The sequence below is a fragment of the Mus caroli genome, chromosome 11 (genome assembly GCF_900094665.2).
Source record: "Mus caroli chromosome 11, CAROLI_EIJ_v1.1, whole genome shotgun sequence".
Taxonomy (NCBI): Eukaryota; Metazoa; Chordata; class Mammalia; order Rodentia; family Muridae; genus Mus; species Mus caroli.
This window is the reverse complement of record NC_034580.1, coordinates 68,014,909-68,029,027: the sequence shown is the minus strand read 5'-3', so window position 1 is coordinate 68,029,027 and position 14,119 is coordinate 68,014,909. Positions and strand designations below refer to the sequence as shown.

The 14,119-nt window shown below is 43.0% G+C and overlaps 2 protein-coding genes across 6 annotated transcripts in view; one reads left to right on the top strand and one right to left on the bottom strand.

Moving 5' to 3' along the window:
- Window positions 1-13,538, top strand: part of Aspa (aspartoacylase) — a 26,765-nt gene extending 13,227 nt beyond the window's left edge. For 2 of the 4 annotated variants that reach the window (XM_029483807.1, XM_029483806.1), the window contains 2 exons: window positions 1,656-1,765; window positions 4,324-4,966. In XM_029483807.1, the coding sequence (XP_029339667.1) occupies window positions 1,656-1,765; window positions 4,324-4,521 (308 nt within the window). In that variant the 3' untranslated portion in view covers window positions 4,522-4,966. Of the gene's footprint in view, window positions 1-1,655; window positions 1,766-4,323; window positions 4,967-5,009; window positions 5,105-13,286 lie in introns of those variants that run through there. The other 2 variants (XR_003838030.1, XM_029483808.1) reach the window with 2 other exon arrangements.
- Trpv3 (transient receptor potential cation channel subfamily V member 3) overlaps window positions 12,624-14,119 on the bottom strand; it is a 32,373-nt gene continuing 30,877 nt past the window's right edge. The window contains exons 16-18 of one of the 2 annotated variants that reach the window (XM_021177524.1): window positions 13,282-13,394; window positions 13,016-13,095; window positions 12,624-12,722 (exon numbers count right to left, since the gene is read on the bottom strand). In XM_021177524.1, coding sequence (XP_021033183.1) covers window positions 12,625-12,722; window positions 13,016-13,095; window positions 13,282-13,394 — 291 coding nt within the window. In that variant the 3' untranslated portion in view covers window position 12,624. The remainder of the gene's footprint in view (window positions 12,723-13,015; window positions 13,096-13,281; window positions 13,395-14,119) is intronic. The other variant, XM_021177525.1, reaches the window with a different exon arrangement.

Below are 14,119 nucleotides of genomic sequence, written 5' to 3'. Positions count from 1 at the left end.
AGAAAGAGAGAGAGAGAAAGAGAAATGATACATCCAGGTAGAAGACCACAAAGCTGATAGAAGACATGGTGTCTTAGTCAGTATTATATTGCTGTGAAGAGATGCCATAACCAAGGCAACTCTTATAAAAGAGCATTTAATTGCGGCTGGCTTACATCCAGAGGTTTAGTCCATTATCATTGTGGTGGGAAACATGGTGACATGCAACAGACATGGTGCTGGAGAGGTAGCTGAGAGTTCTACATCTGGATTGGCAGGCAGCAAGAAGAGTGAGAGATACTGGGCCTGGCTTGCTTTTGAAACCCCAAAGCACGCCTCCAATGGCATTTCTTCCAACAAGGCCATTTATCCTGTCAAGTAATGCCACTCTCCAATTACCAAGCAATCATATATATGAACCTATTGGGACTATTTTTATTCAAACTACCACACATGGCTTACAAACCACAGTTTATGTTTCCTTTAATATGGATGTGGGGTAGCAACTGCAGAACACTCCTCTCTACCCCTACATTATCCAAACAGCTCTTCCCTCTTCTTTAATCTAACTTGGCATTGTAATTAGTTTTTACAACCCAGAAGCTTGAAAAAGACTAGCACTCTGAACTTTAGTCCTTACTGCTCTTGGGAACCCTTCATGGCCATTGTGTGACTCAGTCTGTACTGACCTCCTCGATAAGGGAAGGTTATGGGATGGAAATCTCAAGGTCCTCAGATAACAGTTACACAGATCAAGCTGCAGCCTATGAAATGCCAGACATGAGAATGTGGCTATCCCAAATCACTGAGCAGCCAGCTCACCTTGCATGTGTCAGCAAGACAGCCAAAGCCAGTCTAAACCAGAAGAGCTGCCCACCAACCCACAGAATCACAAGCTCAATGTAGAGGTAGATCCTTTAAGCTGCTAAGTTCTAGGATAGTGTGTTACACAGCAAAAGCCAGCTAGAAGTAACAACAGATCTCTTCATATCAATTCCTCTCTAAGGAAAGACTTCCCTCTAGGCTCCAACCACAGCATATTCTAGACCCTCCATCAGACACAGGTTCCAATGTTTTCTTAGAGATGACATCCTCTATCTGTGAACAAGTCAGCACTGGATTGTTCAATTTTGCATCATATTTAGGGTTGAACTCTACTGCTGGGCAGGTTCCCTTCATGCAAAGAGCTCCCTCCTCAGAAGTTGTCAGATGTGCAATGTCCTAGGTTAAGACAGATACCCCTTATGTTGAAGGCAGCAAGCTCACTAACAATCTTTGTGAAGACACCCAGTCATAGGATATCAGAAGGAAGAGCTCTGCCATAAGTTCATCTAAACTTTCATTTGACAGGTAATGAACTCCAGCCTACATAAGGCCAACCTGTTGTTCAAGAACACACAGCTAGGAAAACTAAGAGAAGAGAGCCCAGTGGCCCTGACTATGGTCCTAGCAAATACTGATAGGTGAATCTTCTCTTTCTGTGTCTGTCCATCACAGATTTGTGGAAAGTGTACTGATAAGAGTAATGGCAGTGTTTGGCCTCTCTGTGTACGAGCCCCAGACTGGTTTGCAGCACTCTTCACTTTCTGTTGATCGTTCTTCCTTAAAATGTCAGCTTCCTTTTCTTAGAACGTTTCTTTTTAGCTGTGATTAACTCATCTCACTTCTTTCCATAGGAAAAGAATTTCCTCCCTGTTCTATTGACGTCTATAAAATAATGGAGAAAGTTGATTATCCAAGGAATGAAAGTGGAGACGTGGCTGCGGTTATTCATCCTAATCTGCAGGTAACATTTGTCTTTTTGAAATACTGAAAATAATAGTATTCTACTTTGAGGTACAATTTGACCATTCATACAGCATTTTGTGCATATTATCTTATTAGTATTTAAAGAATCATATCAGCCCACTTTCCATTGCTAGAATTAAATACCAAATACAAACAACTAATACAGATAAAAGCATTATTCTGCTCACCATTCTGGAGGTTCCAGTCCAAGAGTGATCACAGTACTGGAGCTGTGGCAGGAGCATTGTGGCAAAGCAAACAAGAACATAAATTGACTGCAGGACAGCCCCCCTCCAAATTCCTCAGTGACCTAAAGGTTTTTCACAAGGAGCCAATTCCTAAAGACCCACATCTTTTCTTAATAGCACCACTCTAGGAACCAAGCCTCTAACACCTGTACTGTGAAAGATAATACCCATCCCAAACTGTGACAGGGAGGGACACATACCTTAGCTCAGTACTCAGTACAAGTGCTATGTGCTGGCTCTAGGGTTACTTCTGTGAGTGTGGCCTATAGTCTCATGTGACTGATAATCTGGAAACACCGAAGTTCAGTGTACTATCTAGAAATGATAGTGGCCAGATCCTGTAACCTCACAGTGAGGTGAGAGAGGCATCCAAACAAAACTTCTAGGATAAGAAATTCCTACCCATGTGCAGGAGTGAGGACAATGATATACATGGGCTTCTAATTTTGGCTTGGTTTTGCTGGTTTTTGAGACAGGGTATTCCATTGTAGCCCAGGCTGGCTCAAAGTCCTGATCCTCCTATCTCAGCCTCACAAAGTTGGGATTATAGTAGTGTGCCACCACACTTCAACCTAGCTTTTATTTTCTAGGCCCTCATATTCTTAAATTAAGATAAACATTGAGCATGGCGCTATGGTACAGGCTGATAACTGTAATGCTTGGGATGTTAATGCAGCGAGATTACAGATTTGAGGCCAGCTTAGGCTGTGATGGGAAACCTTATCTCCAAAAGAGAGGAGATGGGCGAGGAGAAGGAAAGAGTGACATGAAAGGAATGGAAAAATCAGAACTGTCTGATTCTAGATGCACAGCTATGCATGGCAGATCTCCTACTAATGATCTTTACAGCTGGCCTCATAGTTGACACTTCCCTGGACTTGTTTTTCTGGGACATTCCTCCCACTGTCCCATGATTCTCCTTGGAATTCCAGTGCCACCCCTTGCCTGGTTTAATCAATAGATTAATCGACAGATTAATCAGAGTCAAGGAGCTCCCAGGGGAATTAGGAGAAGTTAAAGGAAAGGCAGGGAAGAAGCAAGGTCCCAAACACTAGAACACCCACTCCCAGTGTAGAACCTTAGAGCCCAGAGGTGAAAGAGACCTAGAAAGCTAGCCATGCTAGGCTTCTCAGCCACGAAGACACATTAGAGCTTTCTTTTTCATTGGAAATAGAGATCTCTTTCATATACTACCTCCCAACCAACCACAGTTTCCCCTCTCTCTACCTCTCCCAGCTTCCTCCCTCCTCCCTAAGATATGCTTCCCCTCCATTTCCCTTCAGAAAGGAGTGCTTCCTAAAAAACAGTGCCAAGAATCTCAGATAATCTGACAGTATTGGTTTGAGTATTCGTGGTTGAAAACCACTGATCCAATTCAGATCCATACTTAATGACTCTAATAGCCATCAGGCAACCTCATAAAACATCCTGCCCATAAATTCAGACCAATAGAGCATATCCTGCCTATAGCTTCATATACACTGAATAGAAACCGAAGAGAGCCAATGAGCAATGGTCCTCTAAGACAGAGTGTGGTAGAGAGAAAGAAATCCCTCTGGTGTTAGTCCAGAAAACAAAGGCCAGCTGACAGTGCCAGAGAAGCCTCAAACATAGGGCTGTTAGTGTGTATTTTCATCAGTAGCACCCTTCAAAAATACTAAAGTAATCCTGGAGAGGCCAAGAATACTGGCTAAGGACAGTAACCAACTAGATCAGTGTCAGGTCCCAGAAGTTAGGAAAGATCATTGGAGTTGCTACACCATAAGGAATGTCTCCAGCCAGGTCTGATGGCACAAGCCTGTAATCCCAGCTATAGTTTTCTTTTCTTTTTAAATGTTTGTTTGTTTGTTTGTTTGTTTGTTTGTTTGTTTATTTATTATAAGTATACTGTAGCTGTCTTCAGACACCCCAGAAGAGGGCATCAGATCTCATTACGAATGGTTGTGAGTCACCATGTGGTTGGTGAGTCAGTGCTCTTAACATCTGAGCCATCTCTCCAGCCCCAAATTCTACTATTCTATCTCAGGTGATGCTGATGCAGAGGCCAAGGCTCTGCCCAGGCCTAGAGAACTATTTTAGCCAACTCCCAGATGCTTAGCAAGCACAGCAAAGCTAGAGATGTTCTAGGGCTCCTGTGGTCAGAAGCATTGGTGTTAGAAGACCCACATACTGCTCAATCCCATTATATAGCTTTAATAAAGAATGTCTTTTTTAATGAACAATGTTAGTTATCTACAGCCTGACAGGATAAATTAAAAATAGGGGGAAAACCCAAACATAATTTATGTATTTTGATGTCTCCTGAGAGGATCAAGACTGGAAACCATTGCACCCTGGAGATCCTGTGTTTGTGTCTCTTGATGGAAAAGTTATTCCACTGGGTGGAGACTGTACCGTGTACCCAGTGTTTGTGAATGAAGCTGCATATTATGAAAAAAAAGAAGCATTTGCAAAGACAACAAAACTAACACTCAGCGCAAAAAGCATCCGCTCCACTTTGCACTAAAAGCCTTTGCAAGCTCAGTTATGGGAGTCTTGCAAACACCTAGAACTCTGTAAACCTCCAAGACCAGAGTGCCTTACTCTAGTTCTTTTCCTCAGCGCCTGGCCCCGTGCCTCAAGCAGTAAGCATCCAGGCCAGGTTCTGAAAGGAAAGGATAAATTAATGAATATCTTTCAAATATATTTTGGATGAGCTATATACAGGCAAGTGTGCTTCTGGTTTCTGTATTATTCTTTATACAGTATATTCTTGTTAACATTGTTAACATTCACATTTAGAACATAACATTGAAATACATGCTAGTGCAACTTAGCACACAGCAGGACAGACTATATGTTTTCAAGTAATACATAAGTGCTAATCAAAACTAATAGTACAGACTTTGTGTTTTTAAGTTCTGGTGTGTGAATTAATGACAGTCTATTAAATGTCTATTCCATAAACTCTAGTGATGAATGTGATATCTGTAGGCAGTTCATACCTTTCTGCAGATGAGATGTGAAAGGAAATAGATACTGGGTGTAAAAGTGCTGCCTGAGTACATCAAGAAACACTCCCTCAAGAAGCTGGTGAGTATGCTTTAGGGGGAAAGTCTGAAAGAAATACATGGTTTGCAGCTCCCAACTATCATTCCAAAAGAACACCATCACCAGAATCATAGTCAACAGGGTACGGTGGCCTGGTCCTTGGCAGTCAGCACTAGTACAAATGTGGCCCAAACTAACTGGTGACTCTGGATCACAAACAAATACATGTTTTAAGGAGTTCTTCCATGCCTCAAGTGACAAAATCTGTTCCCTCTCATGAGCCTCCTTAAAAGACCCTGTTTCCCTCCCCTTCCTGTCCCCACAGAACCCTCACATCCCTTCCCTCCCCTCTAAAGCCACAACAGTCATGTGAGGAGTATTTTATACCATAATTTGGACCCCAAGGAACCCACATTTATGGATTCAGTATATCTATCAAAAATACTAACATTGATGCTGGACAGTGGCTTAGTTGGTAAAGTACTCATCATACAATCATACAAGCAGGGACCTAAGTTCAGTCCCTGGCACCCAGATAAGATACCAGGCACAATGGCGTGCAGCTGCAATCCGCGTGCAAGGGAGGTGAAGACAAGCAGCTCCCTCGCCAGCCAGCCGTATCGCCAAATCAGTTAGCTCAAGACTCAGAGACTGTATCAAAAATAAAGTGGAGAGCAATTGAAGATGCTTAGCATGGGCCTCTTGTCTCCACAAAAGTCCACACAGATATGAGCACATACACACAAAGTAATCATAATAATGCATTAACTGGAAAAGATACATAGATACAGAGGTAAATAGATGTACCACCAATCAATGTCAGTGATTCAGTGAGTGTCCAGTATACACACAGATACATGCATACACACATGCGTGCGAGCACACGCACACACACATTATTCATCCAGACATAATCCCACTAAGCTAATCTTACCCCATATACAGTATATTCAACATCTATTTTGTGCCTTGCCAAAATGAGTGAGTGAAATATATTCTTTCTGCTGAATGTCATAGCTAACATGTGACATGTAAATCAGCTTCTACAAATGTCGCCAACCTCTTCATCTCATTTATTGTTCTGGTTTTTTTCTTATATTTGGTATCCACTTTCTCTGAGCACACATTTATTCTACCCTTCCTTGGCACATTCTGGAATGTAGATACCAACAAAGACAATGTTAAGGTTGGATGAAAGGGGAGGAGGACAAAGGGGTGACTAGGTGACATGGAGATTAAAAATGCTTTATATACACAATGAAAGCTGAGTTGCATTTTGAAGGAACCAAAGGATAAAGCAAGATCAGTCTGTGGAGGGGAAACTTCAGGAGGGTGAAAATAAGCTTGAAGGAAGGCATATAGGAGTAAAACAGTGTGAAGGGCATTGGGGACAGAGAGGAAAGAAAACAAAAGATGAGTCTGGAGGTTGTGGGGGGAGGGAGAGGCAGACCATGAAGGGCCTTTTGTGCTAACCTCAAATAAAGATGAAATGCTATTGGGCACTAGGCACTGAGCTAAATGCTTGCATTCATTAGCTGCTTAATCCCAACAGTGATGCCTCCAGTCAGCATTGTGATCACCCTCACAAAATACATACATAAGGAACCCGGATGGATACTGAGACTGTTACAGATTCAGTCAAAATAAAAGTAGCTGAAAGTGATAAAACCACACAGCAATATGTATAGATTAAAATGATAGTACATGGGGTGGGAGAGATGAGTCTGTAGTTAAGAGCATTGGTTATTCTTTTAGAGAACCCGGGTTCAATTTCCAGCACCCACATGGTGGCTCACAACTATCTGTAATTCTACTTCCGGGTTATCTGACACCCTTTTCTGCCCTCCAAGGGCATCAGGCACATATATGGTGCACAGACATACATGTAGTCAAAACACCCATACCCCCCCACACACACACCTAAAAAACTGCAGGCTGTTAAGAAGGTAAAGGTGCTTCTAGCCATGGCTGACAACCAGAGTTTGACCCCCTGGGATCCACCTGGTGGAAGGAGAGAACCCACTTCTGAACATAGTCCTCTGACCTTCACATGTGTGTTGTGGCTTGTACATGCATGCACACACACACACACACACTAAATAAATACATGTAAGAATTTTTAAATTCACATTTAATTAAACAGCATCCATTCAGGGTATCATGGCCATAGACAAGTCACATATAAGTAGAAATTCTGAAGACTATAAAGTTTGAATCATGAAAAATTAGACTTGATAGAAACAATCAAATCTGCAAACTAAAACCACGGCGATTTAAAATGCACACTTTAACTTTTGTAATTAAGATTTGATGGAAGAATAAAGTCTGATCTGGTGAGCGTGAGCCCATCTAGAAGGCTTCCCTGGAAGAACGGGCTGTTGAAATCCCTTGGATAGAAATAGGGGGCCATGGACAGCCACTGTGCCAGCAAGAGGAACAAGTGTGGAGAGGCAGAGAGAGGAACTCTGGAGGCTACAATGATAAAGGCCACAGTGCTGGGATGTGCATGTCAGAGACATGCCAAGGCTGCTGGTCCAAGGCATGTCTGAAAGGCCTGTGCACATCCCCCAGCAAAAAGCCTGAGGGGAAGTGGCTTCTCAGGAGACTCCCAAAACTTTTGATATCTCTACATTTCCACCTATGTTGTCTTCAGGAGGCTTGTCACTTACCTGCAGAGAACATTTTTAGATCTTCCACTTTAACACAGCCAGACAAAACTGAGTTTTTGGCAGATGGTGGTCCCTTACCGTGTACCAAGTCAGTGAGTGACAGGTGAACTTGCATTCAATATGTCACAGCACTCAGCACTCCTATGGTGACTTCACAGTTAGCACCTCTGGGGTTGGGGGTGGCATTTACAACCCTTAGCACAAAAGGGAACTCCAGTAGAAGATTCTAATCAGGGCTGCCACACAGGCTTAGTAGGTTTCACAGTGCACAACACGAACAGCACCAGTCCCATATTCACAAAGTAAAAGGCACTGACCAAAATGCTACATCTTATCAAACCAAAACAGAAGACTGACACTTCCTCAATTTGACCCAGGAAAATAATAGAGATTTGATTTAAAAACCAAGTCAATGAAACCCAGGAGTGTGTGGGAGATTGCTAAATCACAAATCAGAAAAACAATTACTAGTGCCACTGTATCTACTGATAGGCTAATTTAGTTCAATGCAAGCATTCCTTTCTACAAAATAAATCTATTAAGTGGAAAAAATCTATTAAGGAGGGAGCTGTAGAGATGACTCAGCGGTTAAGAGCAATGACTGCCATTCCAAAGGTCCGGAGTTCAATCCCCTGCAACCACATGGTGGCTCACAACCATCTGTAATGGGATCTGATGCCCTCTTCTGGTGTGTCTGAAGACAGCAACAGTGTCTGTCCTCAAATAAAATAAATATTTTTTTAAAAAAAACAGTGCAAATTCCCAGGAATCTTTAAAAAAAAAAAAAAATCACAAGGAAGCAGTAGTAGTGGTGGGTGTGGATACAAGTAAAAATCATAGGTTTGATGATCAAACCTTGAAAATATCCCATTGGATGGTTTCCATTTTCACTGACAGCTTGGAGACTAAACCAACTAGAGGCCTAGAAAGGGTGAAGAGCCACAGTAGTAGTTTTGAGATAGCTACTAGAAAATGGAACCAGGCACCAGACAACTGATGAATTTTTAAATTTTCTAATGATTTATTTTTATTTGTATGTATTGATGTTTTATTCATATGTATTGATGTTTTGCCTGCATGTATATCTGTGTCAGATCCCCTGGAACTGGAGTTACAGACAGGTGTGAGCTGTCACGTTGGTGCTGGGAACTGAACCCAGGTCCTTTGGAAGAATAGCCCGTGCACTTAACCCCTGAGCCACCTCTCCAGCCCAGGATAAATCGTTTTAGAAAATAAAACAAAGTTATCAAATAACTAAAATAGGAATCCGTGTATGCACTTTGACACATGCAGCATGCTGCCCCCTCCCCCACCCACCCACTCCACTGATCAGGATCTAGGAGAAATGCTTTAGATCCAAACATTAAACTTCCCTTTACCCATTCCTGTTAAGAAACACTCTAGGATTTCTAGTTGGTCTTCATATTCATACAAAGCAAAGACAGAAACATGACCATAGCATGACAAAATAAATATTTATTAGAAATCAAAACAGTATTTCAATGAGACCAAAGTAGTCTCAACTCTTTATGATTTCTTGAGCATGTAGTTTCACACAAACAACACTAAAAACAAGTCTATAAGTTAAGTTATACAATGATCAGCACATCTTGTGAGAATACAACAATAATCCTGTGTCTGGAACCAGGATCACAGTACATATAAAATAACAACATGTAAATCAATGCAGAAGTCAAGTATGGCTTACAGACTCTGGTGAGAGCCTGTCTCCCTGTGCGTCATCCAGAGCAAAGGGGGACAGTCACCAGGCCCTGAGGAAGGAAAGGAACCGCAATAATACTGCACTCTCTGGGCAGATGCCTAAGAGCTCAATGACTTCACAGTACAGCTTTTATTCCTTCTCCCCACACCAGGAAGGAAGGAAGCACCCATGTTATTCCAGACAGACACGTGGCATAATGTCTGGAATACAAAACTCTTCCTGAGATGTAAAACAGGGCTTGTAACTGCTACCTAAGCATGCTCAGGCCCATCCCCAGAAAACCTCTTCCCCCTAAATTACTGAAATGTAAATCATGGAGTTTTAAGATGTCCTGATAGACCAACAAGAGTCAGTGGTGTGTGTGTATTCTTGCTATCTTTGTTGTTATTGTGTGGCTTTAGGCACATTGGATCTTTAGACTTGTCATTAGGTTGTAAGGACAATGATAACTTCAAAGTCATAAGAGAAAAAAAAAAACTACCCCCTAATGTGGCAACTACAAAAAGACCCAGTGATAAAAACAGCAGAAAGATCCCTGTGGCCCAGAAATCAGGGCATCCTAGCCTCACCTGCTCTGACATAACTTTGAACAAGTCTATGTTCATTCCAGAGCCTGAGTCCCCATATGTATAATGAGGGATTTGGTCCTTTTGAGCAAGACACCATATGTTGAGATGCCTTTCCTTGCTTTGATGACCCTTCTTAGCTTGACCCTCTGGGGTGAAAGCCTTCATCTGGGCGAGGGGGGCCCCACATTTAGATGAATAGCCAATTTAGAAATGGGTTTGCCAACAAATTCCACCCAGATCCACAGAAAACAGTCTCCACAACACTTGAGAAGCTAGTTATTTCTATCTGCCCAACTTGCCATGCCTTCCATCCAAGTGGGAAATGCAAAGCTACATGGTTTGAACTACTGCCTTCCAAGGCAATGCAAAGCTGGAATCCCAGCTCCCTAGAACAAGCGGTTGCCCTTTAAACAGGAACTTCTGTTCAGGATAACTCAAGGAGACTCCAGCTATTGAATACTGGTCTGTAGAATGTCTCAGAATCTTAAGATTCACCTAATTGCTTTCTTCAACATCTTCCCAACAAGTGGTAGCCCGTTTCTTGAACACCTCCAAACTCCCAAAGCAGCTGTCTACTGAACTGAACCAAAATCTCAAACCAGTTCTCTCACTATTTCTGCCCATCAGGAGCACTTCTTCTCCTTCTTCCCATGATGTCCCCCTCAGGTTTTTGCTTTTCCAAAGACACATGCTTTGTCATCTTCCCCTACTTGAGTGTGATCTTTGAGCAATAAAGAATCCAGAAGGTTGAGCAAGTAGTGGCTGCTGCAGACTGGGCAGCTGTCCATGCTGTACCATCCACCGCCATCTCTCCCACCAGGCCATTCAGGATGGAATGACCAACTTTTCAACTGTCCAGCTATGCTGATACTTGGAACTTTCTAGAATGGAGAAACCTGCCAGAGTGGACTGCTTTGTCTGGTCTCAAGTCTGAATAGCTCAACAATTGCCAAGTTTTCTAAAGACCCAACTTATTTCCAACCCATTTAACATAAAAAAAAAAATCTTCATAGTCATCTATAGTTCCATCTCAAATCTTTCCACATGAATCCTTTTACTAAATAACAGAAGAGTGTAGGTTGGAGGAGAGTGTAGGTTAGAAGAGAGGGGAGTCCGGACAGGGGAGAATATTTCAGTTCTAATCATTGGAGAAATTCTCCAATCTCCACCTCTACTCTACCAAACTGACTCTGAAATTTCAAGAAGAAAAAAAAAAAATCTGAGGCTGAGGATCTGAAATAAGCCCTATGTCTGGCAGATATTCTTCCCTCAGAAGCCTCTTGTACAGTTTCAATATTCACAGTAAACAAAAACTAGCAGTGTGTTTTAGGCAACTGCTGATTTCCCCAGTGGGAAACACTGGAGTGCTTGCTAGTCATCTCTGAGTTTTAAGACCCTCTCAATAGGTCAGCTGCTATTTCTGACTCAAATAAAGTGAGGCCAGCACTGGATGAGACTGAAAGAGGATGGACCCCAAACCTTTCCCCCAGATCACAGCCTGTCTCCCTCAGGCTTTGTGTGTGTGTGTGGAAATGTTTAGTGTGTGTGTGTGTGTGTGTGTGTGTGTGTGTGTGTGTGTGTGTGTGTGTGGAAANCAGCTTTCAGAAGGGAATTTATTCTGAATTTTAGTACTTTAGTGAGCATTAAGACAAATGTATGTGGAGAACGGGTAAAGTTGCTCTTTATGGATAGTTTAAAACATTCACTATTTATTTATTTATTTATTTATTTATTTATTTATTTATTTATTATTTGTGTGAGTGTGTGTGTGTGTGTGTGTGAGTGTGTGTGTGTAGTGTGTGTGTGTGTGTGTGTGTGTGTGTGTGTGTGTGTGTGTGTGTGTGTGGAAACGTTTATTGTCCTGACCCTGGCCACCTGAAGCCTAGTATATAATACTTACATTCAGTCCAAAAGCCCAAAATCTATTTCTTAGCTTTTAAAGTTGCCTACTTCATCTGAAGTAATTTTCATTCAAAACTGAAATGGCTTTTCTGAACTAAAAATAAAAACTTTGTGTCAGTTACACTATTAAAACATCTCTCAGTTGGAGATAGGTTTAGCCTTGGATTTCAGTCCAAGGATAGAGTCCAGTTTCCTGTTTCCTGGAGGCTCAGCAAGGGCAGTCTGTAGCTCATTCCCCTCTCCCCCCAAGTAGATCCAACTTAGCTCAGGTCCTCTACACATGCTGGGACAGGGTCCCCTACAAATTCAAGAAGCATAGTCATAGTTGGGGAGATAAAGGAGGAAGGAGTCTGTGGGCGGGAGCTGGCCCCAACAACAGATCGTAGTAGAGAGGAGACCACTCTCCCCACTCCTCAGACCCCAGTTCCTTCCTTCTCCAGCACGTATGTCTTGGAGCCAAGCCAACCTCAGGTTCCTCACATGGGGCATCAGGAGACTTCCAGACTCAGAACCGCTGGCCTTGGAATTGTCCTGACCTCTGGAGTCACACAACCCAAGGTGCTTCCCTTTCAGATCCTGACTGCCACTCCTCAGCAGCCACCAGTCTATGTGAGGAGCATTTTGCTTCTAGTTTAGCACTCTGCATAGCACTTCAGCACCAGGGCTCAGCCTGCAGCATCAAACCACAGTGTTCACATCTGCCTTAAGCCAGGCATCTACACCGACGTTTCTGGGAATTCATCTAATTCATCAAACGCATAGAGGGTGGTTTTGCTATTGCTCCTGGAAGAATCCTGAATCTTGTTTAAATCTGCTGCAGAGAACAGAGTTGAGATTTAGAAGTGCATCCTTCTGTGTCCTGTCCCTGTGTGTTAGGACAATCTCCCCCACCCCCATGGTACTGAGGCTAGAACCAAGGACCTAAGCTATACCCCATCCCCTATCACTTAGTTCTTAAAAGCTGTTCTAAATAGTGCTATAGAGTATCAGAACTGGAGAGGACCTTCAGGTTCACAGGTGAGAAAACCAGGCCTCTTGGCCTTGATTCACATGAAGTCACTAAAAGTCCACAAAAGAGGACCCCACACCATCTCAAAGCAACAGTACCTGTCCGTCTTATGGGTCCCGGGTCTTCATTAAGGAAGGACACGTGTGTTTTCCATTCTGTCCACTTCACCTCGTTGATCCTGTAAGTGTGACCATTGTACTCACTGCTTCGGAATCGCATCTCAGTGATATAAACACACACACTTGGGATGTCCCAGGTTCTATATAGCTCCTCTAATGCCACAGACACAGGGATGCTCCAACCTCCTGTTTGCTGATCCTACCCACGTCTAAGAATACTGCCCCACAACCCTTCCCTCTGTTACCGCAGACACAGCCGGAAGTCCTCATCTGCTACTTTGCACAGCTCGCCCATGCGGAATCTGCTTCTCAGCCATTCTGGTAACATTTTCTCAAACTCCAAGATGGTCCTGGCTCTCTGGGGAGAGAAAGAAGCCTAAACTGATTTCTCCAAGCCTGCTCTGAGAGTCCTGCTCCAGATGAGGGTATACCCAGAGGTACCCCATCTGATAGCTCACTCCAGCCTCATTTGTGCTTAAAGCAGAGGTCTTGAGGGTTTGAAGTAATCATGAATTAAAACATGAGAAAGAAACTTTGGAGTGATAAATTGCTTTCAGCTTGACATGAATAGTATGTCTGGATATCTGGAGCCTCCTAACTGAAATGCTGGGATTCTGGAACTGCGGGTAGAGGAAAGTTCAGAGGTCAAACATTCCCACACTCTCTCTCAGGCTTGGGCACCATGGAAGCTTCCCTGGTAGGGGGTCCAGTCTCTCTGGAGCATTATGCTCAACCCAGTTAAAAAAGGTTCTGGTAACTAGGAACCCAAAGCTTCTCCCCCCTGTAGTCATATGCATCTCTGTTCTGCCAGCTGAGGATGGCAAAAGGAGGCTACAGTCCCCTCCCCTGCAGGTAGCTCTGCAGATACCTGAAGGGTTGCTCCCTCCCCTGCTCTATCCACTAAATCCAACAAGCACTTTCTAAGCAGTACTCAGTTCATGGATCAGGTTAGTTGTCACCACAGGATCCACACCATGAGTTGTTCTCAGGACTGAGAAATGCCCCTTTCATTGTTCCAGAACCTTACGTCTCTTCAACCTGAAGTCCTTTCTCAATGCCCACACATCACGGGTGACAATGAAT